General features: G+C 49.6%; 1 protein-coding gene across 4 annotated transcripts; it reads right to left on the reverse strand.

The window, feature by feature from the left end:
- POLM (DNA polymerase mu) lies at nt 1–25,825 on the reverse strand. 4 transcript variants are annotated; one of them, XM_053401591.1, is made up of 12 exons: nt 25,753–25,825; nt 23,401–23,617; nt 22,510–22,696; nt 20,552–20,650; nt 19,086–19,256; nt 18,230–18,301; nt 17,255–17,375; nt 15,847–15,979; nt 14,344–14,446; nt 13,338–13,625; nt 1,947–2,030; nt 1–351 (listed from the first exon to the last, which is right to left on the reverse strand). In XM_053401591.1, exons 2-12 carry the CDS (start codon nt 23,595–23,597, stop codon nt 265–267), a joined length of 1,542 nt encoding a protein of 513 aa, XP_053257566.1. In that variant the 5' UTR covers nt 23,598–23,617; nt 25,753–25,825; the 3' UTR covers nt 1–264. The 4 variants fall into 4 exon arrangements, with proteins under 4 accessions (XP_053257566.1, XP_053257567.1, XP_053257569.1 ...); XM_053401592.1 differs by lacking the exon at nt 25,753–25,825 and adding an exon at nt 852–909 and having other exon boundaries at nt 23,401–23,795; XM_053401594.1 differs by lacking the exons at nt 19,086–19,256; nt 25,753–25,825 and having other exon boundaries at nt 23,401–23,795.
- Nucleotides 25,826–25,901: the final 76 nt, after the last annotated feature.

A 25,901-nucleotide genomic window follows, 5' to 3' on the forward strand; every position in this document is an offset into this window, starting at 1 on the left:
GACACAGAAAAAAGTGCTTGTTTATTTCCTTAAAATCCATGAACAAATAATAGGACACCCAGGCGCATGCACGCGCGCGCGCACACACACACAGGTTTCTGATCCAACAGGCCTGTTTCTGAAATCAGTGTAAAAAGGCAAGAGGTTCTCCTGTTCCAACAGCAAGAGTGCAAGGCAATTCAGAGGAGCTGGAATGTCTTCCCATTTCACTTGGATGGGCCAGTGATTTCCGTGGGATAAAGTAGGTGATTTGCATGGCAGAAATCAGGAGTTTCTCTCTTCTGGGGGTACATACTCCAAGTCTAAATGCTGGGAAATCTCTTCTTCAGAGGCAGCGGTCAAAAATGTTTTCTGAAGGGGGTTTAAAAGACACACACATAAACAAATTAACCAGAGGCTGAAATGATTTCCTCCACATCCTACCTTCTCCCTGCGCCCACTAGGTAGGGCTCTGCAGACTCCATTCTGAAAAACACAAAACCACCACAAAAATTTTGCACCAAACTTTGCAAGCTGCACAAATTATGCATCTCAAAGAGATTGCATGCAAACATCCTTGTTTTGCAGAATTTGTGTCACTCCTGTCTCAGGAACTGTAAGAAAGGGCAATGCTTTTACTTTGGACGCTTAATGGTAAAGGACTAGGAGCCCAACAGCCAGAAAGTCTTCTCCACCCCTCGCCTTGTCTAAGTGTGTAAGAAGTGCCTTCCTGGATCAGGCCAGGGGCCCACCTAGTCCAGCACCCTCTTCTCACAGGGCCAGCCAGGTGCCTGTCTGAACCCCACAAGCAGGATCTGAGCACAAGAGCCTGCCGCCCTCTAGTGGTTTCCAGAAGCATTGCTGCCACCGACCTTGGAGGCAGAGGACAACCGTCCCAGCTGGTGACATTTCACAAGCTGTTGAAAAGGCCTGGAAACCGGCCTTTTTGGAAAAAACAAAGGGAAACTTCTGCAGCAATGCCAGTGTTGTCTCAAGAGACAATGGAGTGTGCCTCCAGGGGTGAAGTCAAGCTGCACTGAAGTGACCTCTGCAGGGCGCAAGCCTGGGCAGTATGTCTGGAGGTCCTGGGCTGCCCAAGCAGCAAGACCCGTCCCCCCCCCCGGCCTCTCTGATGCCATCTAAAGGAAAGCAGAGCAAAACCTTTGGCACCAGCCGGAAGGAGGCGTCCAAGGCGCCATCCAACCCTCTTAGGGACTCTACTCCAGATCTGTGCAGGGTTTGCTCCTCAGCCTTTTCTTCTCCCAAAGATTTCCTGCAGGGCAGCAGGTACAGATTTTTCCTCAGGACTGACTCCTGAAAAATGGGGAGGGGTAATTTTCCACAATCCCTGCTCACTGTCCCACCAGCTGATATCACGGGAAGGAAGAAAGGGTTTCAATTCTGCCCTTGCTGCAGAAACAGGCACTTGCAGCCAAAACGATTTAGCAGGGGCTACATCCTGCTCAGTTTGGCTGCATGCACCACTTCCCTACTGGGGATGGAAAGGCAAGCAGAAAGAAAGGTGCCTTCTGCAAGCATCAGCAAAGCACAAGGAGTCCCCTTGCAAAAGGCCCTTCCTCGCTCCCTCCCCTCCCTGCCAAGCATAAGGGTGGGGGGAGAAATCAGAGGGGTGTTTTGCAAGTCAAGGCAAAGCACAAGATCCACTGCCTGTGCTCCTTTCTTTTGCCCTCCCCACCACTTTGGCAATCCCTGCACAAGGGATGACAGGTGGGCAGGACAAGCCTGTCAATCATGTGGCATCATGTGATTTGACAGACAGGTTGCCCCACCCACCTGTTGATGTTGGCCCATGAGGAAGGGCCACAAACAGAAGACCCCTGTTCTATAAAAGAGCCCCAAATGCCCCTCTCCCCAGTTCTATAAGGATAAACCAGGCGCAAAGGCACAGGCAACCCAGGTGGAAAGACCCTTCCTTCCTTGATGCTCCTCTGTCAAAAGCCGTGTACCTGCTCCAGGTGATAAAGGGCATGATTGCTGAGGGCCATCTTCTTCTCGTGCTTGGAGTAGCGCCTGAGGTCGCGCTCAAAATTCTGGGACGTAGCCAAGAGGAGAGAAGAAAAGAGATGGGTTGTTGAGATGAAACTAACACCAATTGGCTCCTTCAGATGGAGGATGAATGACACCTTGTTTAGAGACGAAGAAGTGACTAAGAAGGCCCAAAAAACTTTGAGAGACTATTTTGAGATAAATATGAATACTAGTGTTGAAAAAAGAATAATCTGGGACGCAAGCAAAGCGGTTATGAGAGGGTTTCTGATACAACAGAATGCAATAAAGAAGAGAACTCAAAATGAGAAAAAAGATAAAATTTTGGAGAAAATAAAAGAAGGTGAGAAGAAATTGAGAGCGAAACCAAAGTCGCAAGAGATTCTGAGAGAAATAAAGCTACATCAAGTACAATACATGAAAATGATGAACCAGGAAATTGAGTGGAAAATTAAACAGATGAGACAAAAGACATTTGAATTGGCTAATAAATGTGGGAAATTGTTAGCTTGGCAAATGAAAAAAAGACAAAAACTTAACACTATTACAAATTTGGAAGTGGAAGGAAAGAATATACAGAATCCAGTGGAGATTAGAAAATGTTTCCAGAGGTATTTCAAACAACTTTATACACAAGGGCCACAGAAAGAAATTGACATAGATCAATTCTTGAAAATAAATGGATTACAAAAAATCTCTCAAGAAAAAAAGTTAATGCTGAACCATGAAATAACTGAACAGGAGGTAGAAGGTGCCATTCAGAATATGCAATTGGGTAAATCTCCAGGACCGGATGGCCTAACTTCAAGATATTATCGATCCTTGAAAGATTGGATAATACAACCATTAAAGGAAGTTTGTAATGGAATTTTGGAAGGGAAAAAAGCACCAGAGTCGTGGAAGGAAGCTTATATTACACTTATACCGAAAACTGAGTCTGAGAAGACACAACTTAAGAATTACCGCCCTATATCTCTGCTTAATGTGGATTACAAAATTTTTGCAGATATTCTGGCTAAAAGATTAAAGAAAGTACTAGTGGAGGAGATACATAAAGACCAAGCAGGCTTTCTCCCGGGCAGACATCTGTCTGACAATACGAGAAATATAATTAATATTTTAGAAAAACAAGTGAACATCAATACTAAAGCAGTTTTGATATTTGTAGACGCGGAGAAAGCCTTTGACAATATTTCTTGGAGTTTTATGAAGAAGAATCTTCAGGGGATGGGGGTTGGTCAAAGTTTTGGAAATGGTATAGGTGCAATTTACTCAGAACAAAAGGCTAAACTAATTATTAATAATGTGGTGACGGAGGAATTTAAGATAGAGAAAGGGACACGACAAGGTTGCCCAATTTCCCCATTGCTTTTTATTTCGGTCCTGGAGGTTCTCTTAAATATGATCAGAAGGGACCAATTGGTTAAAGGTATACAAGTCAGAGCCAAACAGTACAAATTGAAAGCATTTGCAGACGATTTAGTACTGATATTACAGGAGCCAGAATCTAGTACTAAAAGAGTATTGGATTTGATTCAAGAATTTGGTCAGGTTGCAGGATTCAAGTTGAACAAGCTAAAAACTAAGGTTCTAGAGAAAAATCTAACACCGATTGAGAAAGAGAGGTTTCATTCTGGGCTGGAGGTTCTCTTAAATATGATCAGAAGGGACCAATTGGTTAAAGGTATACAAGTCAGAGCCAAACAGTACAAATTGAAAGCATTTGCAGACGATTTAGTACTGATATTACAGGAGCCAGAATCTAGTACTAAAAGAGTATTGGATTTGATTCAAGAATTTGGTCAGGTTGCAGGATTCAAGTTGAACAAGCTAAAAACTAAGGTTCTAGAGAAAAATCTAACACCGATTGAGAAAGAGAGGTTTCAGAAGGAGACAGGTTTAACACTGGTCAAGAAAGTAAAATACCTGGGGGTTAATATGACTGCTAAGAACCTGAATTTATTTAAAGATAACTACGAAAAATGTTGGTCAGAAGTGAAAAAGGATTTAGAAATATGGTCAAATTTGAAGCTTTCCTTGCTAGGCCGTATTGCTGCTATAAAAATGAATGTATTGCCAAGAATGTTGTTTTTGTTTCAATCATTGCAAATTTTGGACAAAATGGACTGTTTCAAGAAGTGGCAGAGAGATATTTCTAGATTTGTCTGGCAGGGCAAGAAGCCCAGAATAAAATTTAAAATATTAACCGATGCAAAAGAAAGAGGTGGATTTGCCCTGCCGGACCTTAAACTTTATTATGAATCAGCTGCATTTTGCTGGCTGAAAGAATGGCTGCTTCTTGAGAACACAGACATTTTGGATTTAGAAGGTTTCAATAATGTATTTGGGTGGCATGCATATTTGTGGTATGATAAGGTCAAGGCACTTAAAGCATTTAAAAACCATATTGTCAGGAAAGCATTGTTCAATGTCTGGATAAGATATAAGGATCTACTTGAAAATAAAACCCCAAGGTGGTTATCACCGATGGAAGCGAAGGCTCAGAAAAAGCTCAATATGGAGGCCAAATGGCCGAGATATTGGGAGATCTTGGAACAAGAAGGGGATAAATTGAAATTGCAGAGCTTTGAGAAACTAAAAGACAAAGTGCGAGATTGGCTTCATTATTATCAAATAAGGGAGGCTTACAATTTGGAAAAGAAAATTGGTTTCCGGGTGGAAAAATCAAAATTGGAAACAGAACTGTTAGATCCCAAAACTAAGATATTATCAAGAATGTATAACTTGCTGTTGAAATGGAATACTCAGGATGAAATGGTGAAATCTGCTATGATAAAATGGGCACAAGATGTCGGACATAACATTATGTTGGCTGACTGGGAACAGTTATGGACCACAGGTATGAAATTTACGGCATGTAATGCCTTAAGAGAGAATATTATGAAAATGATATACAGGTGGTACATGACACCAGTCAAGCTTGCAAAAATCTATCATTTGCCCGATAATAAATGTTGGAAATGTAAAGAAAATGAAGGTACATTCTTTCACCTTTGGTGGACGTGCCCAAAGATTAAGGCTTTCTGGGAGATGATCTATAATGAAATGAAAAAGGTATTTAAGTATACCTTTCTGAAGAAACCAGAGGCCTTTCTCCTGGGCATAGTCGGCCAATTGGTGCCAAAGAAGGATAGAACTTTCTTTATGTATGCTACAACAGCAGCAAGAATACTCATTGCAAAGCATTGGAAGACACAAGATCTACCCACCCTGGAAGAATGGCAGATGAAGGTGATGGACTATATGGAACTGGCGGAAATGACTGGCAGAATCCGAGACCAGGGAAAAGAGTCGGTGGAAGAAGATTGGAAGAAATTTAAAGACTATTTACAGAAATACTGTAAAATTAATGAATGTTAGAATGATGTCGGAATGAAGTTAAGTGGTTTTAGCAGTAATGTTACAAAGGAGTATGTAAAAATGGATTGTTAATCAGGTGAAAATGTAAAGTTGTAATATTTTAAGATAAAAGATTGAGATAAAAAAAGAGGGAAAGGATTTGCTGAATTAACTAACTGAATTGGAATACAAAAAAAGGAGGTGTGAGGAGGTCAGGGAAACAAGTAAATGAAAGACAAGCTATGGAAAGATTGATTTATTTTTAATTGTTTTTATTTTTTCTGTATTTTGTATTTTTTGCTTTTTTTCTTTTCTTACTTTTGTAACTTTTTCTGAAACTTTAATAAATATCTTTAAAAAAAAGAAAAGAAAGAAAGGAGATGGGTTGTTAAGGCAGTCCCTGCCAAATGGCTTGCATGAGAATTTCATTCATTCTGTAAGGCTCTTAAACCTGAAGCACATACCCACCAAAAGTGTGTCTGCAGGGTCTCTGAAAGATTAACTGTTCTCACCTCCTTTTAATTCACATCTGCTTTCTGTGGTAAAGGTAAAGGTACCCCTGCCCGTACGGGCCAGTCTTGCCAGACTCTAGGGTTGCGCGCCCATCTCACTTAAGAGGCCGGGGGCCAGCGCTGTCCGCAGACACTTCCGGGTCACGTGGCCAGCGTGACAAGCTGCATCTGGCGAGCCAGTGCAGCACACGGAAACGCCGTTTACCTTCCCGCTGGTAAGCGGTCCCTATTTATCTACTTGCACCCAGGGGTGCTTTCGAACTGCTAGGTTGGCAGGCGCTGGGACTGAACGACGGGAGCACACCCCGCCGCGGGGATTCGAACTGCCTACCATGCTGTCAGAGGCTCAGGAGCAGAAGCACAGGGGAGAGAGCAAATAGAGAGCGAAGGAGAGGAATCTGAGGGGAGCGTAGGGGAGTATGACAGTGACCCGAGAGATTCCGTGAGCTTCTCCAGCGAATCAGAAGATTCCCAGAAGGGGGCGCCTATGGTAAGGGCAAGGGGGGTCCCAGGGGGGACGCTCCAGAAACAAGGGGCCAGCGGGGACTCCCAAGGGAGCAGCGGAGGATCAGGACCAGCTCCCCCACCAGAGAGCAGTGGAGGGGAAGAGTCACATGAGTCAGGACCAGCCTCTCCTCCAGCGGGGAGAGAAGATGAGTCAGGGCTGACCACGCCCCCATCGGAAAGTGGGGAAACGGAGGGGAGGTCAGGTCCAGCTAGCCTCCCCGAAGGAGGGAGCAGTGACACAAGTGTAACGGTCAGAAGGAAAGTGGGAGGCTGCGCGCGCGCGCCAAGTTCAAATGTGCAGGAGCGCGGGACAGCAGAAAACCCGGATTGGGAACCAGGTCCTAAAGCCCGAAGGAGGGAGGGGGAAGAGTCAGGGGACTCAGCGTCAGAAGAGTCTAGGAAGGGTGAGACCCCGACGGGCAGGCGGACCCAGAGGAGGAAGGAACAGAGGAAGAGGTGGAGTAAGGCTAGAGTCTTAAACTGGTGTCAGGGGGGGAGGAGATTCAGACGGAGCTTCGGTGGTCTAAAGTTAGAGACGTAGCGTTGCACGCTGCGGGTGTGGAAGTGAAACTGAACTTCAATAAAGACTTTTATACTAAAGAACGAAGCAGCGTTGGTCTTCTGTGAGATGGGACCTCGGGCAGCGCTGACAGTAAGATCCGTCCCCAAAAGTATTCAACCCTCGCAGCGTGAGTTGGCGCAGCGAGGGGCAAAACTTGGTGTTTTGCAAGCTCACGAAGATAGGCAAAGATGACTACAGAGGAGAAAGTGAAGCAACTGCAGAATGCAGTCTCAACGCTTTACGCAGAATTAGCAGCATCAAAGAAAAGAGAAGAAGAAACAGCAGCGCTCTACCGGGATCTGCAAGCCAGGTGGGACCGTTGGGACAAGGAGGGGCTGCCAGGAGCCAAGCCGGAGGGAGTTGGCCTCGGGAAACGGGGGGGCAGCATAGTAGCCCACTTCGATGGGAACCTGCAGCAGTATCCTAACTTCAGAGCAGACATAGTTTTCGCGCTCAATTTGCTTCGGAAAGACTTTAGAGATGAGGAGGAGAAAGTGGGCTTCATAATAACTCATCTGCATGGGCAAGCTAAATCGTGGCTGCGGACCTTATTGCGTGAAAATGATCCCGCCCTCAAAGATTCAAGTGCTTTTATTGAAGCTATGGATGCTTGTTTTAAATCAACGGTAGATGTAGATGTGGCCAGAAGGGAAATGCATGGGCTGAGGCAAGGGAAAGCAACGGTGCGACAATATCACTCACGCTTTTTTGCGTTAGTAAATGTGCTGGGCTGGCAGAAGGAATCCGCTGCCGTCAGGGATCTGTTCTGGGAGGGGCTCAATGGGGCCGTGAAAGATGAGCTGGCAAGGGGAGAGAGACCCAAAAGCACTACAGAAATAGTCCAAAGAGCGCTCGCAATAGGAGTGCGCTTAGAAGACCGCCCTTGGAGCAGGGAGGAGGGACGTAGGGCAAACACACCAGCCAGAACAACTCCCTTCCTACCCAGAGAGACAGAGCGCGCGCACTCCACACCCCCGCTGGGGAGAGGAGAAGAGCCAATGGAGATAGGTGGTGCCAGGGCTCAGACAGCAAGCAGAGCCCAAACACCAGGAGCAGTCAAGGCGAAGGCTCCTAGAGGGAGCAGGAAGTGTTACATCTGCGACAGTGCACTGCACATGGCCAAAGAGTGTCCCCAGAGGATCCAGAAGCACACTGCAGCCTCAGCAACTGTAAAAGGAGCAATTCAGCAAGGGGAACAGCTGCAGGGAAACGAAGGAGCCTGGTTGGAAACAGAAGCACTGGGGCTCAACCAGGCGAGTCAGTGAAGCAGTCCCCAGAGATTTTGCAGCCCACAGACCCCCTCCCACCCAAACCAGTGGTGCAACTCACCGCATCGCTCCAGCTGCCCGATGGGCTCACCCTGGAGGTCCCTATTACCATTGACTCTGGTAGCAATGCAGACTTTGTAGGAGTGGACTTCGTCAAGCAGCATCGCATAGCACTCCTGCCAGCCACGATGCCCCTAAATGTCGTCACGGTAGATGGCAGGAAGATACTGGGAGGAGAGGTGGTACAGCAAACACCGCCTCTGGTGATGCAAATTGGAAACCACCGCGAAGTCATCAGCTTCAACGTCACCCACCTGTCGGACACGCCCATAGCGTTGGGCATGAGTTGGCTGGATAGGCACAGCCCGGCATTAGCATGGTACCAGCGGCAATTGACCTTCTGCTCTTCCTACTGCGCAGAACACTGCGTCCAGACCTGCCAGGAAGAAGAGGGGCAAGGGGATGAACCGCAGCTACACCTAGGCATGGTACAAGCGGTACCCAACAAGTACAAGGCCTTTTTGGAGGTCTTCTGCGAGAAGGAAGCGGACAAGCTGCCTCCCCACCGGCCCTGCGACTGCAAGATTGACCTCCTGCCGGGGGCGACGCTGCCGACTGGGAAACTGTATTCCATGTCTGAAGACGAAATGCAAGAACTCAGGGAGTTCATAGATCACAACTTGAAGCGGGGATTCATCCGGGAATCCAAAGCAGTGGGGGGCAGTCCCGTGTTTTTCGTGAAGAAGAAGGACACGCCCGAACGGAGGCTCATAGTGGATTATCGGATCATCAATTCCAGGACAAAGCCCACGGCATTCCCCATGCCCAAGATTGACGACCTGCTCGCGACAGTGAGGAAGGGACGGATCTTCACCAAGTTGGATCTACGAGGGGCGTACAACCTTATACGCATGCGGGAGGGCGATGAGTGGAAGACAGCCATGTTTACGCCTTTAGGCACCTATGAATACCGAGTCATGCCGTTTGGTCTGCAAAATGGCTCCCATTGTTTCCAAGCCTTCATGCACCACGTGTTAGCGGGACTCCTCTACAAGAAGTGCGTCTGCTTCTTAGATGACATCCTGATCTTCTCGGAATCGCAGGAGACTCACGAGGAGGACGTCAAGGAGGTCCTGCAGAGACTACGGGAGCACAGACTTTACGCCAAGCTGGAGAAGTGCCAGTTCAACATGACGGAGGTGGATTTCCTGGGTTACAAGCTGTCCGACAAGGGACTCGCCATGGACAGCGCCAAGGTCCGCTCGGTGTTGGACTGGAAGAGCCCGCGCAATCGGAAGGAGGTCCAGAAGTTTGTCGGTTTCGCCAACTTTTATCGCAAGTTCATCAAGGGGTTCGCGAAGGAGACGGCGGCCATCACGGACACCCTCAGCTCCAAGAAGAAGAAGTTCACCTGGACGGACCAGGCGGAGCAGTCCTTTCGGAGGCTCAAGCGTCTCTTCGCGTCCAAAGAACAGCTGCTACACGTAAACCCCAGCAAACCAATAAGGGTTGAAACGGACGCCTCGGACAGAGCGGTGGGGGCGGTCCTGTTGCAGCAAGATCCGCAAGGGGACTGGAGACCGTGCGCATTCTACTCCAGGAAGCTCAGCAAGTCGGAGCAGAACTACACCATCTGGGACAGGGAGTTGCTGGCCATTCATGCAGCCTTCAAGGTGTGGCGGCACTTCCTTGTCGGAGCCAGACACACAGTGCAGGTCCGCATGGACCGTAAGAACCTGGAGTACTGGCGCACGGCGAGGTTCCTGAACCAGAGACACATCCGCTGGGCGGAGTTCTTTGCGGATTTCGATTTCCGGATAGAATACATCCCGGGAGACAACAACGTCATGGCGGATGCGCTATCCAGGAAGCTGCAGTATCTCGAGGAAGCGGCACCGGCAGCGGCCAAACACATTTTCGCACCAAAAGCGTGGGCGTGCGCTTCAGCCGCCGTGGACCTGGACGCAGTGCGTCGCGCGCTGCAGGCGGATTCGTTTGCACAATCCAAGATGGAGGAGGTGCGAAACGGCACAGCGAAGGACGACGAGTTCCAGATACGCGACGGACTACTCCTCCGCAAAAGGGCTCTCTACGTACCGGGAGACGACCTCCGCGCGACAGTCCTGCAGCAGCTACACGACGCGCCCAGCGCTGGGCACTTCGGCAAGGACAAGACGGCGGAATTAGTCACCAGGGACTTTTGGTGGCCCAAGGTGATGGGAGAAGTCGCGGATTACGTTTCCAGGTGTGACACCTGCCAAAGGGCCAAACCGGTACACAGGAAGCCGGCGGGTCTGCTGGAACCGCTGCAGACGCCGCTCGAACCGTGGGAGAAAGTGGCCCTGGACTTTGTTACAGATCTGCCCAGCTCGCGAGGCAAAACAGCGGTACTCGTGGTCGTAGACCTGTTCACCAAGATGGCGCATTTCATTCCGTGCGTGAAGGTGGCCACAGCGGAACAGACCGCCAAGCTGTTCATAGACCACGTGTTCAAAGCTCACGGCTTGCCGCGGTCCATCCTGTCCGACCGGGGCCGCCAATTCATCTCGAGCTTCTGGCAGAAGCTGCTGGGCATCCTGAACGTCAAGATCAACTTAGCGTCGGCACGACACCCGCAGACCAACGGACAAGCGGAGAGGGTCAACGCCATCATGCAGCAGTACCTGCGATGCTACGCTAATCAACAGCCCTCGACCTGGGTGGACTACCTACCGCTGGCCGAGTTTGCCTACAACAACACGAAGCACGGGTCTATAGGGGTGACACCGTTCTTCGCCAACAATGGGCAGCATCCCAGAACCTTCCCGGGGTTAGAGACCAAGGGGGAGGGGGAGCCACGGGGGGCAGAGCACTTAGCAGCAGAGTTACAGGAGGTCCACGAGCAACTCCGAAGGCACTTGGAACTCGCGAAACACGCCTACAAGATGCAGGCAGACAGGCACAGGAGGGTCGGGGAAGACATCCAGGTGGGGGACTGGGTCTGGTTAGCAGCCCAGGCAGTGCCGGCCAGAACGTTAGCTAAGAAGAAGCTCGGGCACAAGCAGCTGGGACCTTACCAGGTCGCGGCACAAATCAATCCAGTGGCCTTCCGGTTGACACTCCCGGAGGGTTCCAGAATGCACCCAGTCTTTCATAGGTCAGTGCTCACACCCTACAAGGCACCTCACAGGTTTCAGGCGCCAGGGGACACACCAGCCCCACGTAGCACATCGCCAACAGGGGAGGGATCACAGAGGGCGACGCCACGCAACGAAGTCATGGAGATTTTGGACTCGAGATGGGGGGAAGAGGGAGTTGAATATCTCCTCGCCAGGGAAGGTACCCCGGCCAGCGCCAACGAGTGGGTACAATGCTATGCCGTGGAGGAGCATTACCTCAAAGACGAGTTCCATTCGATCTTCCCACAAAGACCCATGCCGGCGGAGTATTTCGACGACTGGCTTTTCCCACCCACACTGTCAGCCAGCACGTTCCAGGGTTTCTCATCAGCGGAGGAGCCGACGCCAGAAACAAGCTCCCCGGAGGGGTCACTCTCGGGGTTTGTCACAGACCGCTCCTATTGGTGGGACACTCAACCAGAGGTGGGGTGGAGCAGGGAACTGCTGAGGGGGCCCCTACACACAGCCTAACCCGAGGGTCCAGGAGGAGGGGAGGACATGGACGTGTTGGGGGAGGATCCTGGATTCGAGCACGACAGCAGAGAAATGGAAGCAGAGGAAATTGACGTCGACGAGCCCATTGCGGGTGGGCCTGATCCCGCTGGACGGTTGCACACCAGGGGGAGAGAACGGCATCCCGCACTCACACCCACAGCACGGGAGCACCCGAAACCCACACCCGAAGAGGGGGAGGGGGGAAGGGGGGGGCTTCGAGGGGGGGATGGATGTCAGAGGCTCAGGAGCAGAAGCACAGGGGAGAGAGCAAATAGAGAGCGAAGGAGAGGAATCCGAGGGGAGCGTAGGGGAGTATGACAGTGACCCGAGAGATTCCGTGAGCTTCTCCAGCGAATCAGAAGATTCCCAGAAGGGGGTGCCTATGGTAAGGGCAAGGGGGGGTCCCAGGGGGGACGCACCAGAAGCAAGGGGCCAGCGGGGACTCCCAAGGGAGCAGCGGAGGATCAGGACCAGCTCCCCCACCAGAGCGCAGTGGAGGGGAAGAGTCACATGAGTCAGGACCAGCCTCTCCTCCAGCGGGGAGAGAAGATGAGTCAGGGCTGACCACGCCCCCATCGGAAAGTGGGGAAACGGAGGGGAGGTCAGGTCCAGCTAGCCTCCCCGAAGGAGGGAGCAGTGACACAAGTGTAACGGTCAGAAGGAAAGTGGGAGGCTGCGCGCGCGCGCCAAGTTCAAATGTGCAGGAGCGCGGGACAGCAGAAAACCCGGATTGGGAGCCAGGTCCTAAAGCCCGAAGGAGGGAGGGGGAAGAGTCAGGGGACTCAGCGTCAGAAGAGTCTAGGAAGGGTGAGACCCCGACGGGCAGGCGGACCCAGAGGAGGAAGGAACAGAGGAAGAGGTGGAGTAAGGCTAGAGTCTTAAACTGGTGTCAGGGGGGAGGAGATTCAGACGGAGCTTCGGCGGTCTAAAGTTAGAGACATAGCGTTGCACGCTGCGGGTGTGGAAGTGAAACTGAACTTCAATAAAGACTTTTATACTAAAGAACGAAGCAGCGTTGGTCTTCTGTGAGATGGGACCTCGGGCAGCACTGACACATGCGATCGGCAAGTCCTAGGCGCTGAGGTTTTACCCACAGCGCCACCCGCATCCCTATGCTTTCTGTGGAGAGCATGCAATTCTACTAGATCTTTTGCAACCAGTGGCAAGTGGACTACACAGTCCCTTTCCGATGTAAAGATTACCCAGAATTAGGGAGAAATGTTACGTATCTAGGAGCCTTTTTGGCTAAACAGTGGGGTATAAATGCCTTGTATAAAATGCTAAGAAATGGCTCCCGAAAGCAGGAGGTGGTGATTCCAATGCAGTTCCTAGTGCTGGCCTGAGACATTTACTAACTGCTGTAAGGATTCTTTACAGTGTGTTATGGCCTTCCAAGTTTTGAAAAAGAAAGGAAGATGCAAATTGAAATACAGAACCAGGATCCATGATGGAAAACTCCAATCCCAGGCAAGATACCTGTTGAACTCACCTTTGAGCCTGTCCAGCCAAGCAAAGCAAATGGAAACTGACTGAAGGGAGTCACAACCAAGTCCACCCTCACAGCTTTCCAGAAACTGGACACTCCAGAACCTGTCACTGCACCACCAGGCTTCTGAGCCCCGGCACCGATCTGAACACCCCCAGGAAAGTGAAGGCAGAAAATGGAGAGACATCGTTCAAAATGGTCCATTGTACTTGCACTGCTGTTGCTCCCCAGCTCCGGGTCTTCAAGAGCCTGGAAAGTGTTTCTCCGGCTGCTGTGATAGAGCAAGAAGCCCTAGAAAGACAGGGCAGCAGAATGCAAAAGTCACACCACTCAGCATTTATACGGCCAAGGGTTTTCTGAACACCTGATGGCCGAGGCATGTATCTCACTTGCACCTAGAAAAGGTGCAGAAATAGGCTTTCGTGTTGCAGAAGTCCCCACACCCTATGCATTCCAGGGGGTCCCTCCCAACTCTACAATTCTGTGATTCTATGCTCCTGCTGAAGCTTCTGATTTGGACGCACACGGTCATGCTCAGAACAATGACTCCTGCAGAAATGCAACAAGCAGCCTCCTGGGTTGGCAATGCACAACAGAATCACACCCCCCCACTCCACCCAGTGTGTGGAAGCTGATAGGAATAAGGGAATGCTGGAGCAACAGAACCTGCAGAGATGCAAGGGGCCGGCACTTAGCACTCACAGCAGCTGTCAATCCCTTAATTTCCCCACTCCCATGCAGCCTCCCATACAGTTTGGGAATTGCCAATATCAAGGCTTTAGGACAGGCATGGGGGAAGCTGCGACCCTCCAGATGCTGTCAGACGCCAGCTCCCAGCCAGCATGGCCAGTGGTTTGGGATGATGGGAGTTGTGATCTAGAGGGTCACTGTGCTACCTCTGCTTTGAGAGTCTCTGAAATGTTCCATATGCCACTTTCCCAGTAATCCTTATGATTCCCCACCATATTCCCCCCTGGGCTACCCCTGGGCTACCCAACTCTGCTCCAACCTGCTTATCCAGCCAGCTGATGACTTTCTTCAGCAGTCCCACTTCTTGGCCTTCCGTAGGGTGTGTGAGAAGCAAGTCAACATCATGGCCGGTTTGTTTCCCTCTGTAAGGGAAGACATAGCAGGAACCACTGAGTCACGGGAAGGCAGGCAGAAGGAAGCCGCCTCTCTCACGGGAGGAAGCCCCTGCAAAACAGGCTGCGCTCTCTTGTTCCGTCCAGTCCAGCTCTGGACAATGACTCCAGTTTATTTTCTTGCTGCGCACATCATCTAAGCCTAGACTTAATCCAAGTCAGAACTAGCCTGGTTTGCTCATTGCCACATGGCAAATCTTTGCTCATTTAATGGATATGTTTACATGTCATCCTAAGACACAGCTTAATGCCATGGGAAGGAGCACTGGGAGCCTCTTTGCTCACTCTTCTGCTCCTGGGTGGCTTGGAGGGATATGGAGGCTTTGGCTTTTGTTTAACCATAGGCTCACTGTGCCAGTGTTTCGCAAACTTCAGTCTCCAGCTGTTGTTGGACTACAACTCCTATTATTCCTAGCTAGCAGGATCAGGGATGGTCAGGGATGATGAGAGTTGTAGTCCAACAACACAGGTCAACTTCAAACCATGGGCTGTCATTCAAGTATGTTTTGCTCACAGTAGACCCATTTGAACTAATAGACCTAGCTTAGTCACGGTCATGAATTTAAGTGAGTTTATTCTGAGTAAAACTTATAGGAATACCACCCAAAGTTAGCAGGTCTGGCTTGTTTAAAATAAATCGCTGTCAAGTTGTTTAGCTGGACCCTGAAGTGTGACTAAATCGCAAGCTGTGGTGGAGGAAAGGCAGAAGCTCCTGATCTCCTCCTCCTGGACAAGTGGGAAGCAGGAGGCAGCGTGGAAATGGAAGGCTTCCTGTGGCGCATCAACATCACACTGAACTATTATTTGGGACATGCAAAGGCAGCCAGTGTGAGAACAGAACCAGGCCTGCTTTCCTGGGTTAAATAAATGCTCAACTGAATAAAACGTGATTGCACATCTTCCTCTTTCTGCACACCCCATCTACCTGCTGGCCTCCAAGGAAGAATGGCAAAGGAGGACTTATGCCTGTTTTCCTTTCTTCATCGGAATGTGACAGTTGTACTTTGTGCCAGGCCCCCCTGGCCCACTGCAAACATCATTTCCTGAATTGTTCCTCATCAGAAGCAAAGGCAAGGCATATCTATGCTACAGACAACCAGTCCTAGCCTCTCTCAAGATGCCCAGGAAGGACCATCATTTTGAGAGCATGCTTGAAATATTTGCAATAGATCCCTATCCTGCTTTACTGGGCAATTTCCAGAGTTCCTTGCAATGTGGCATTTATAAGCAGATTCTGAAAGTGACTTATGCTCTACCAGAGGGGCGAATCAGTACTGCAGGAGGAAGTACCTCCTGGGAATGAGAAGAATCAAGCTTGGCACATTCTTGGCACAGGATTTCCAGCATGTTTGTCAAGAGCCCATCATCACCTTCTAAAGCCACCAGCCAACGTCACAGAAGCCCCAGGCAAGCACTGCCTCACTGCGTCTCGCACCACCTGGCTAATGGCCTCTGCGTCAGAGCGCTCCACTGGGGTGTTGAGGTCGTCATAATGAAGGAGCCCTGCGGGGAAAAGAAACCCACCACCAGGTGTGTTCAGGAGCCCCTCAGCACTTGAGGACGAAAAAGCAAGGAGGCAGGAAAGCAGCAGATACCTGTCCATCCAATGCAGGTAAGGAAAGGAGCACAACACAATGGCAGAGCTGCTGCACTGCATGCAGAACATCCCAGGGAGGGCAGGGAAGGTCCTGCTGGAACCTCTTGGAGTCACTGCCAGTCAGTGCAGACAATACTGAGCTAGATAGACCAAGGGGTCAGACTCTGACATGGTATAAGGCATGGTGTTCTGGGCTCTTGCAACTTCTTGCTTCTGCCCTGGAGGCAAGAGCCCACGCCAGTGCTGGGCAAAGGGTCCAAGGCAGCCACAAAGCAGGCACATCTGGGACTCTCCACAAAGTACTCAAGCCAGAACTAGAGCTAGGCATCTGACAGCTCAAATAATGGCAAATTAATCTTACAATAACAAAATATGTATTTTTCTTCTGGTTTGATACTTTTGCTAATTAACAAAAACTAGATGAGTGTTATTTTGTGAAATAACAACTGGTATGCAATGCTAGGCATACCCAGGAGACCCACTGAAATTAATTATTGCAACTAACTTCAGTCTATTCATTTCAATGGACCTACTCAGAGTAAAATTTAGTTGGCTACAACCCAAAGAGATTTAATTGTTTAAAAATTGACAAGTTATTATACCACTTTTCAGTAATTTCAATTTTCTGTGAAAACTTATGATTCACTGATAATATATATTTGGCATCTAAAGTGGAACAGGATCAGCTCCAGTTACCTTTTTCTAAAAATAAAATAAAATAAATGAAAATAGAAAAAGCAACTATAGCTATTAAACCACAAAGTCAGTTTCTAAAGCCTGGGTCAAAAATGCATATATAAATAATGTGGATCTTTATGTTAGAGTGCTTATTATATGTTAAAATATTCAAACTATGAATACTTTAGGGCAAAATGTGTACAAAAATAATGCATAATTTCATGGGTTTTAAAATGAAATTGCTGATACGATGAGGAAAGCAACATGTGTGTAGATATATTTTTATATACATGCCAACAACATGAAATTGATGAGAAATGGGATGGGACAGGGCAGACCTCTGAATGAACACATGCCAAGCTAACATGCCAAGGACATAGACAGAGACAGCCTCCTGCCCCCCCCCGACCACCATAGTATCCGTCCACGTTGTTCTCTTGCTCCTTTTACCCTTACCTCCCCTTTAACTCCCAAGTCCCTCTTCTTACTGCATGGATACTTACCAACTTCCTGTTCCTTGCTCAGCTTTGCTCGATGTGCCTGCAGGTCAGCCAGCGTCCTCAGTCCTTCCTGATACCACCGGCTGGCCGTCTTCACCCCAACCCCAAAGATCTTTGTGAAAACCTGCCGAGTGAAAGTTTGTTGATGGAAGGATTCTGGAGCACATTCAATGGCATCTATTCCGTTCACTGCATAGGGCAAAGGCCTAAGGATGTGCCTTAGCATTGCCCTGCCATGTACAAAGAGACTTGCATTGTGGTAGCACCTCCTCTGGCTGCTACCTGACCGACGCCGACTTGTGACAGGGCCTTCTCGGTGGTGGCTCCATGTTTGTGCAATGCGCACCCTGCTGCATCTCCCTCATTGCTATCAGAAATTTAAAAATATTCCCGTTTACCGAGGCACTTGATGGCTGATACTGGTTATGGCAACCATGTCGTTAATAACTGTGAGGATTGATTTAAATGTTTTTAGATGGTCTAGATGGGTTCATCACTGACTGAGGTTTTTCAGGAACAACTTGCTTTCTTAATGCTGGCCATTGACTACGACAATAAAGATTTGATTTGAGAAGAGCCTGCAGGATCAGGCCCAAGGCCAGCTAGCCTAACATTCTGTTCTCACAGTGGCCAACCAAATGTCTATGGAAATCCAAAAAGCAGGACCTGAGCACAACAGCACTCTTCCCACCACAGGGAACATTTCCTCTCTACTCTCACAGAACTGAGACAGACAAAGCCCTGATCCAGGGGCACAGAACACATGCCCAAGGGCCACTGCATGTTCCCCAACACCCACCCGTAACCACTAGGCCAGTGATCGCTAACCTGTGGCCTCCCAGATGTCGGTGGACTACAAATCCCATCATCCCTAACCACTGGGCCATACTGGCTGGCAGGAGCCCTAGGCCAACAACCTCTGGTGGGCCACAGGTTACCCACACCAGGCCAAAAGCCATTCGGTAACAGCCATCGCACCTTCATTGCCTGGTATCTCTCGGAATGCTTGACTCGCTCCACCTCCGCAGACGCGCCGTCTTCCAGCACCTCCTAGTCAGGGGAGACAAAGGCAGAGCTGTCTCAGCCATGACGGTCCCCATCCACAGAACTGCTAAAAGATGCATGGAGCTCTGACACTCTGGAAGAGAGCAGGGCTCAGTTGCAGCGCCCAGGTTGGCGTGTGGAAGGTTCAACTCCAGACACTTCCAGTTAAAAAGAAGGGGGTTGGGATTGGGCAGAAGTTGATGGGAAAGATGGAACTCTTTCTGCTCAAGACACCAGAAGAGACATTATTCAAAGAATAACGAAGTACCAGCTGCAACTCAAGGTGAAATATACCAGTATTCTGTCTAGGAAAAAGATTATCCAAAGACCTGTGTCCTGGTAATGGCAAAAACCAGTTGCTGTAGCAGGCTAAACCACGGTGCTTCCTGGAGGTGTACAAGGGCATCAGAACAGACACCATTTCGGCTCCGTCAGGGCTGGGAAAACCTTCCCTGCCACTCCGGGAGGTCTGCATTCCTTTAGGGAACAGGGGCGGAGTAGAAGTGGAGAAGTTTTATCAGCCTGAAGGTCACATTTCCTTCTGGGTGCAAAGTCAGCAAGGAAACTGTGGCAATCACACAGGGTCCCTGGACGTTTGATGGTCTATTGATCCCTGTGCCACCACTGTGATCACTTCCCCGCTGCCACCAACCCGTTTCTCTCGGGTACACACTGAGTCCAGACAGGAGGGTAAACACCACAGAAACCTTCTGCTGGCATGCAGAGCGTGGCAGAAGGGAGAAGCCAAGGCTGTGGAGGAAACTGAGGAAGATTCAGGGAGCACCATCACCTGGATGATTCTCCTGGAGTGCTCTCCTATGCAGGGAAGGGAGCGCAGCTCCTGCACTCTTCTGACTGTCCAGGGTAAGGACTTGAGGACAGAGGCAGCCCTGGAGAAGGCCAGGCTGCGGGCTTCGCTGCCACAAAAGTGTGCCTCCTCTGCCATCGTTTGCAGAACTTCCTGTCAAGGGAAAGGCAATTAAGGGTCATTCTCGAAAGGGGATCCCTGGCAAAAGCAAGTTCAAACACTGACCATCTCACCAACTGCATATGCAAAGTATCATGCTTCTGAATGCAGCCGCCTATTCATCAAGGCAGACTCTCCCCACATGGGTAAAGCCAGCACATCAGGGAGAAGGACAGAGCAGAAGGGTCTACCCTGGCCTGCTAGCTTTGAACATAGCGATCCTCTGACTTGGGGTTGCCATCTTTACCATTCCTGTGCCCCCAACAACAGCCTGACATGCCAAAGGTTTAGCACCTGATCCTTTCCCGACCACTTATTTCTGAACAGAATTGATACCCTCAGCCCAGGCAGCATGGACATTGAGGTCCAGCTCCGAGGGTCTTCTGGCTGTTCCCTCATTTCAAGAAGTGAGGTTACAGGGGACCAGGCAGAGGGCCTTCTCAGTAGTGGCACCCTCCCTGTGGAATGCCCTCCCATCAGATGTCAAGGAGATAAAGAACTACTCAGCCTTTAGAAGACATCTGAAGGCAGCCCTGGAAAGGGAAGTTTTTAATGTGTGATGTTCTGTTGTGTTTTTATATTACGTTGGAAGCTGCCCAGAGTGGCTAGGGCAAGCTAGTCAGATGGTCGGGGTACAAATAATAAAATTATTACTATTACTCCCTTTTTAAGACACATGCCACTTCAAAACAACTTACAAGTTTTTTAAAAAATACATAAACAAATCAGCAACACACACAATAAGCAGAAGCACTGGAACATCCAGATACCCACTAAAAATTTTCAAAGGTGATTTAAAAACAGGCAGAGGGGGAGGTAGATGCAAGATTTGCTGTTTGCCTCCGCCCTAGGAAACTCTTCACCTGTTTTGTGGCTGTCAGGCTGCTCGTCAAGGCTGGTAAAGCGGTGGAACCTTTATTTCCATCATGGGGGGGCCCTCAAGACCTGAGCTATGCAATTTAGTGAGGTTGCACCATATGGCCTACTCAGAGTTGGAGCTGGGCGAGCAAGGAAGAAATCCAGAGCTTCTCCCATATTATGATTTGCCATGTTTAGGTTGAGCTGCTTTTCTTCCATCCCTTATTGTTCATCCATTCCAATGGGCTCAAAATGTTTTCCATGTGCTTCTGGTTTCCTGCTTCTGCATTTATCTGCAATAATTTTCGTAAGTATTAAATAATTTGCCACGAGTGTGACAGAGACACTCTCTGTGCCTGCAGCCTTGTTCTCTGCTCAATCACCCCAAGGGGATGCCCAAACTATTCCTGTCCCCAGAAACAGATTATTACCGTGAGTGTCTGGTTCCTGTGTGCCAGCAGAGTTCGGCGCTGGCAAGCATAAACTGGCACCTGGCACCTGGCCTCCAGCGTCTCTGCATGGGCAGCCACCTGAAAGACAGAACACTTAGCTCCCCTGCATTGAAGGGCTCAGAGTCAGTAACTAAAAATAGTTTTTAAACTTTACATCCTCCTTCTGTATAAGTGTCAGTTCCCCAAACACTTTCTCTTAGTCACACTCTAGTAGTGTCACAACAGAGCACGAGAAAGAAACTGGGGGGTGGGTAGGAAGAGAGAAATTGGGAAACTGTGTTTGCGGAGAGAGAAACAGAGAAATTGCATTAGAGAGGCACCCTCCACTCTGTTTTTCTGGTAAGGAATTACTAATTGCACAAAAAATGACAGTACTCAAGCCACTCCTAGGCCACATTCATTTAAAGTGCTATAATACCGCCTTAAACAACCATGGCTTCCCCCAATTAATTCTGAGAGCTGTGGTTAAGGGTGCCAAGAGTTGTCAGGAGCTAAAATTCCCAGGGTTCCCTGGAAAGAGGAATTGATTGTTAAACCACTCTGGGAATGGTGCTGGGCAGACTTTGTCTACCTCCCTGTTTAACTTACAGATCACCCCCCCAAAAAAAAAACACCACACAACTTTTCTAGACAAACGCCGTTAAGAGCAAGTCTTAAACAATGCAGGGCCTTGTCTGACCTTGTTCCTCTGCGGTACTCACAATGAAATGTTGCAGTAGAGAGAGTTCCTGGTCAGGGTTGCCGTCAGCCGGCCCTATCACTATGGGTTTGGGGGATTAGCCTGTCATGACATCCATGGGTCCCTTCCAGACCTGTTTCTTGGCTGGCCTCCTCAGCACCTCAAAGAAGAGATGGGTTGCCATAGTGACAACTGAAGAGGCTTCCAGCAGAGGGGAAGCATTTGCCCTCCCCCCCCCACCTGGCTGGGTGGTCATCCTACAAAGGAGAACAATAGGCCAGGGGGAGTTAGTTTTGGGTGTCTCAGTTTTGGCTGATGCTGGAGACCCAGAGGCAAGCCTGCCTGCCCTGAGCTTGACTCAAAGTTATGACTAGGAGCTCCCCTAAAACCCAATAGGAAAAAAGCATTCTCAGTTGGAGTTTTCATGCTGTGAACCCCTCCATCCTTTGCTCAGGTTGCATATATGTGTAAATAAAGGCACGTAGCCTAAGGACACCACCGTCTCCATCAACCTACATTCATAGAGTTGTAGACTTGGAAGGGACCATGAGGATCATCTAGTCCAACCCCCTACAATGCAGGAATCTTTTGCCCAACGTGGGGCTGGAACCTACTCTACTCTACCAAACCCAGGGAAGCGCTGGCACCCACGGAGTGTCTTGCTCTCAGAGATTGCAGCGCACACAACAAAACTCAAGTCTTCACAGGCAGGTTTGATGGGGTGGGGGTTGCTCTCCTAGGTGACTTTTTCCTAAATACCATTTGTACTCCTCTATACTTCGGACCCCCCACACACACCCTGCCAGGTATGCTGAGAACCCCACCTCCAATTTCTCAGCAGTCCTGTTGTGACTACACAGTCACTGGAACTCAGCATCTGACTGACAGGAGCAGGGCGGTTTTATTGTTGTGAGGTGCATTGGGGGCCTAGAAAGGTGTTTCCGTAAGTAATCAATACAGTGGAACCTCGTTACACACCGTCTTCCTTACGAATGCTTCGGATTACGAGCTCTGCTAACCTGGAAGTAGATGCTCCCGGTTGCGAACTTTGCCCCAGGATGCGAGCGGAAGTCATGCACCTGCGGTGCGGCAGCAGTGGGAGGAGCCATTAGCGAAAGCAGTTTTGGGTTACAGACAGACCTCCGGAATGAATTAAGTCTGTAACCGGAGATACCACTGTAAAGCTTGCAATGGCAATCCTGGTGTACCTGCATCTGGCTGGAACCCAGGACAAGGCTCTGCAAGGTTCCTTCCTCACCTGGAGACGGTGCCTGGGCTCAATCTCCGCAGGCCGCCCAGCACTCATGCTCTCTGTGAACCAGCTGGTGTTCAGCAGCACTGGGCAGCCCCCCAAGACATCGATGCCGCGGCTCCCCTTCTTCAGCAGCCACTCAACCACCTCATCTCCAGAGTTGCCCTCAGACACCACGTGGGTAACTCTGTCACTGGAAAGCACCACATGGGGGGGGGGGAGGAAGGGGGAAAGAAGACTCTGAGCAACATCGTTGTGCAAACCCAACCCAGTCAATCCAGCCCAGCAAGCAGAGGGCCCCTTCACACTGCAGCGGCGTAGCTAGCCGCTCGGGTGCCGGGTGCGTTGCAGGTGTCCTGGAGCCGGGCGTGGGGCATATGGGCAGGGCATGGGGCAGGGCAAGCCACCCATGGGGGTGGGGCAAGCTGCATGGAGCCTCTCCGCCGCCTTCCCCTCAGCTGTAGGGAGGCAAGTGCTGGCCCTGGCAATGTGGTGCCCAGTGCCAGCTGCATTTTGTTACATTTGCTGACTGAACTAAAAATTTCGTGAGCTCATTTTTTAAAAAAGACATATTTTTATCATTTTGTCACCCCCTTCAATGATGTCACCCGGGGCAGTCCGCACCTCTTCCTCCACCACTGCCAGACTGTAGGCTTCGGGGGGGGGGGCAGGGGTGTCCTGCAACATGTCACTGTCCTAGAAGGGCCATTCACACATCACTCCACTTTATCAGGAGTTTGGCCTCCTCATGCTACCACATTATTGCTCTTTGGAGCAGTACTTTTGCACCATAACAGAACAAAATGTGCCCAGGAAATTTGTGGCCTGAAAATCCAGGCTGGGCTGCCCCCTTTTTCCTCTTCCTTCTTCAGAGGGAGAGCCCACCTCCTTTGTTACCTGTTGGCATCCTCCACGAGGAAACCCCTTTGGCGGGCCAGAGTGGTAAGGAAAGCCTTGCGCGTGGCTCCCATCCTCTTCTCCACCAGGCACAGCACCACTTTGGGGAAGCGCACAGGATGCGCCAGGGGAGCTGGCGGGCTGGGCAGGCGCAAGCGCTGCTTCTTCTTCTTCTTCACTGGAAACTGCGACATCATTGGCTTAGCGAAGGAAGGCCCTTCCCCAAAAGAAAGAAAGCAGTCAAGATCGAGAGACTGAGGCAAAGAGGACCGGGGCCTCCCCTGCACAATTTGCAGTGCCTGCTAGAATCATTCTTGTTTAAACAAGCCTATCCAAACGCTAAGAAAGCTGAGGTAATTTTAATCTGCTTTAGTATTTCATCTTTTGTATGTTTTCTTTTTAGATTTTTTAAAATTAAATTCGTATTCTGCCTATTTGAAGATCTCAGGGAGGTTCACAGGTTGTTTTAAAGTAGGGTTGTAATTTTTCTGGATTTTACTGTTTTTTCTTTTGTAAACAGCTCTGAGGTTTTTATGAACAGGCGGTGTACAAATTTTATGAAATAAGATATAATAGATATTAAATAAATAAAATGCAGAATTATTTTGACAGGCCAACCTTCTATCAGCAAAATAGTAGTTAAAAATGGAATCCCTGCCACATAGTATTTAATCTAACGGTTATGTCAAAAGAAGCCCCTCACCTGCCTGCACAATATTTAATCCCAGCTGTCCAGCAAGAGGACAAGAGAAATCCTACTTTTCCTGCTGGTGCAAGTTTGCAAAACGGATATGCTCAGGACAACAGCTTTCCCATCCATGAAAAGCAGGGGAAATTGTACAAAAGGGCAGAGCAGTAGGCTGCAATCCTAGAGACTCTTTCCTGTAAGTAAGACCTATCAGATTCAATGGGGGTTTACTTCTGAGTAGACAGGTATAGCGTTGCTCTTTTGGGCTGCCAGTCAGAAGAGACAACTCTGGACTAGGGAGACAAATAGTGTCACATCGCATAATGCCATTTCCTATGTTCCCAGTGAATAATAAGATTCGTATATGCCAGGCGTATATTGCTTTTTACCTGTCTTTCTCTTGCATCTTGAAAAGTAGTCTTAGCTGAAACTTTTTATCTCTTAGAATGTTGCTGGAGATAGTTAAGCAGAGGAAGCTTTTCCTTGCAACTGAAACCCGAGTCTCAGGCTGCTGCTAAGAGATGAAGAGCAGAGGCAGTAAGGAAAACACAGCAATGTCCTATCCAAGACTGAGCAAAGGAATTGAGAATGATTCTGCAGCAGAGTTCTGCCCATCCTAACACACTCCTCATGCAGAGTCTGTGTCTGGCTGGAACATGTTCCTGAACGCCCAGGGCAACTGGCCTGTGCTTGGCTGGGATGGAGAAGGGTGTGTCAGTGAGGAGGCTGGTCTTTCTGTACAAAGGTAAATTCCCAGGATTCGTTGCTCCACCCACTTTTATGGTCCCGCCCACCACTGGCCCCGGGCCCAGAAGTTGGCTAGCAGGGAATGTGGCCCGCGGGCCCTCGCGGAAGCCAAGATGGGGATGGGGGCCAGTGGGCAGTTCCTGGAAGGACCTCATGGAGGGAGGAGGGCAAGGAGAACCCACGCTCCGCTGGAGAATTATTGCGTTCACTCGCTTTTAGTTATTTCATAAAGTTCAGATACTGCTTGAATGTATTTTGAAAAAACTCAAAGTAGCTTACAAAAAGAATAAAACCAAAACAGGTACAGGATGCAGTAACACTGAAAAACAATTTAAGATCAATAAAAAGCTAAAAACAGATTAAAATAATATCAACATTCTACATATCTGGGTAGGCTTGTCGAAGCGAAATATGTTTTTAGCAGGCACCGAAAAAAGTACAGCAAAGGCTCCTGCGCAACGTCACCCTGTTCCAGACGAAACAAATTTTTTTTTCCTTCCAGTAGCACCTTAAAGACCAACTAAGTTAGTTCTTGGTATGAGCTTTCGTGTGCATGCACACTTCTTCAGATACACACATGATTCTGTATCTGAAGAAGTGTGCATGCACACGAAAGCTCATACCAAGAACTAACTTAGTTGGTCTTTAAGGTGCTACTGGAAGGAAAAAAAAAATTTGTTTTGACTATGGCAGACCAACACGGCTACCTATCTGTAACTGTTCCAGACGGTGGGTGTTACTGCCCCTCTAAAAGATGCGCGGATCCAGCGAGCGAACGCGTCCCCACGAGCCTCCAGTGCACGGCTCTCCCCCCTCCCGGTTCATCCGCGCAAGGGGACCTCGGCGGGCCGGGAGCGCGGAGCGGCCAAGGGGGGCAGCGGGAGTCCCGCGAGAGGCGCAGCGCCGCCCGGACTCACCGCGGAAGCAGGCGCGAGATCCGGAGGCAGCGCGGGCGCAGCGCGGCTTCCCGGCTCCTGCGCGCCCGCGGATCCTCCCCTGGCCCCGCCCCCTTCCGGCAAACCTTTCCGCGGCCCCGCCCCTCCCGCTCCGGGAACCGAAAGGGACG

The sequence above is a fragment of the Podarcis raffonei genome, chromosome 8 (assembly GCF_027172205.1).
Source record: "Podarcis raffonei isolate rPodRaf1 chromosome 8, rPodRaf1.pri, whole genome shotgun sequence".
NCBI lineage: Eukaryota > Metazoa > Chordata > Lepidosauria > Squamata > Lacertidae > Podarcis > Podarcis raffonei.

Coding starts and splice junctions, on each gene's coding strand:
- POLM (XM_053401591.1), bottom strand. CDS start 23,597: ATGATGTCGCAGTTTCCAGTGAAGAAGAAGAAGAAGCAGCGCTTGCGC. Junction 22,697..23,400: donor CTCGTGGAGGATGCCAACAG/GTAACAAAGGAG, acceptor GGTGCTTTCCAG/TGACAGAGTTACCCACGTGG. Junction 14,447..15,846: donor TTGGCTGGTGGCTTTAGAAG/GTGATGATGGGC, acceptor CTTCCCTTACAG/AGGGAAACAAACCGGCCATG.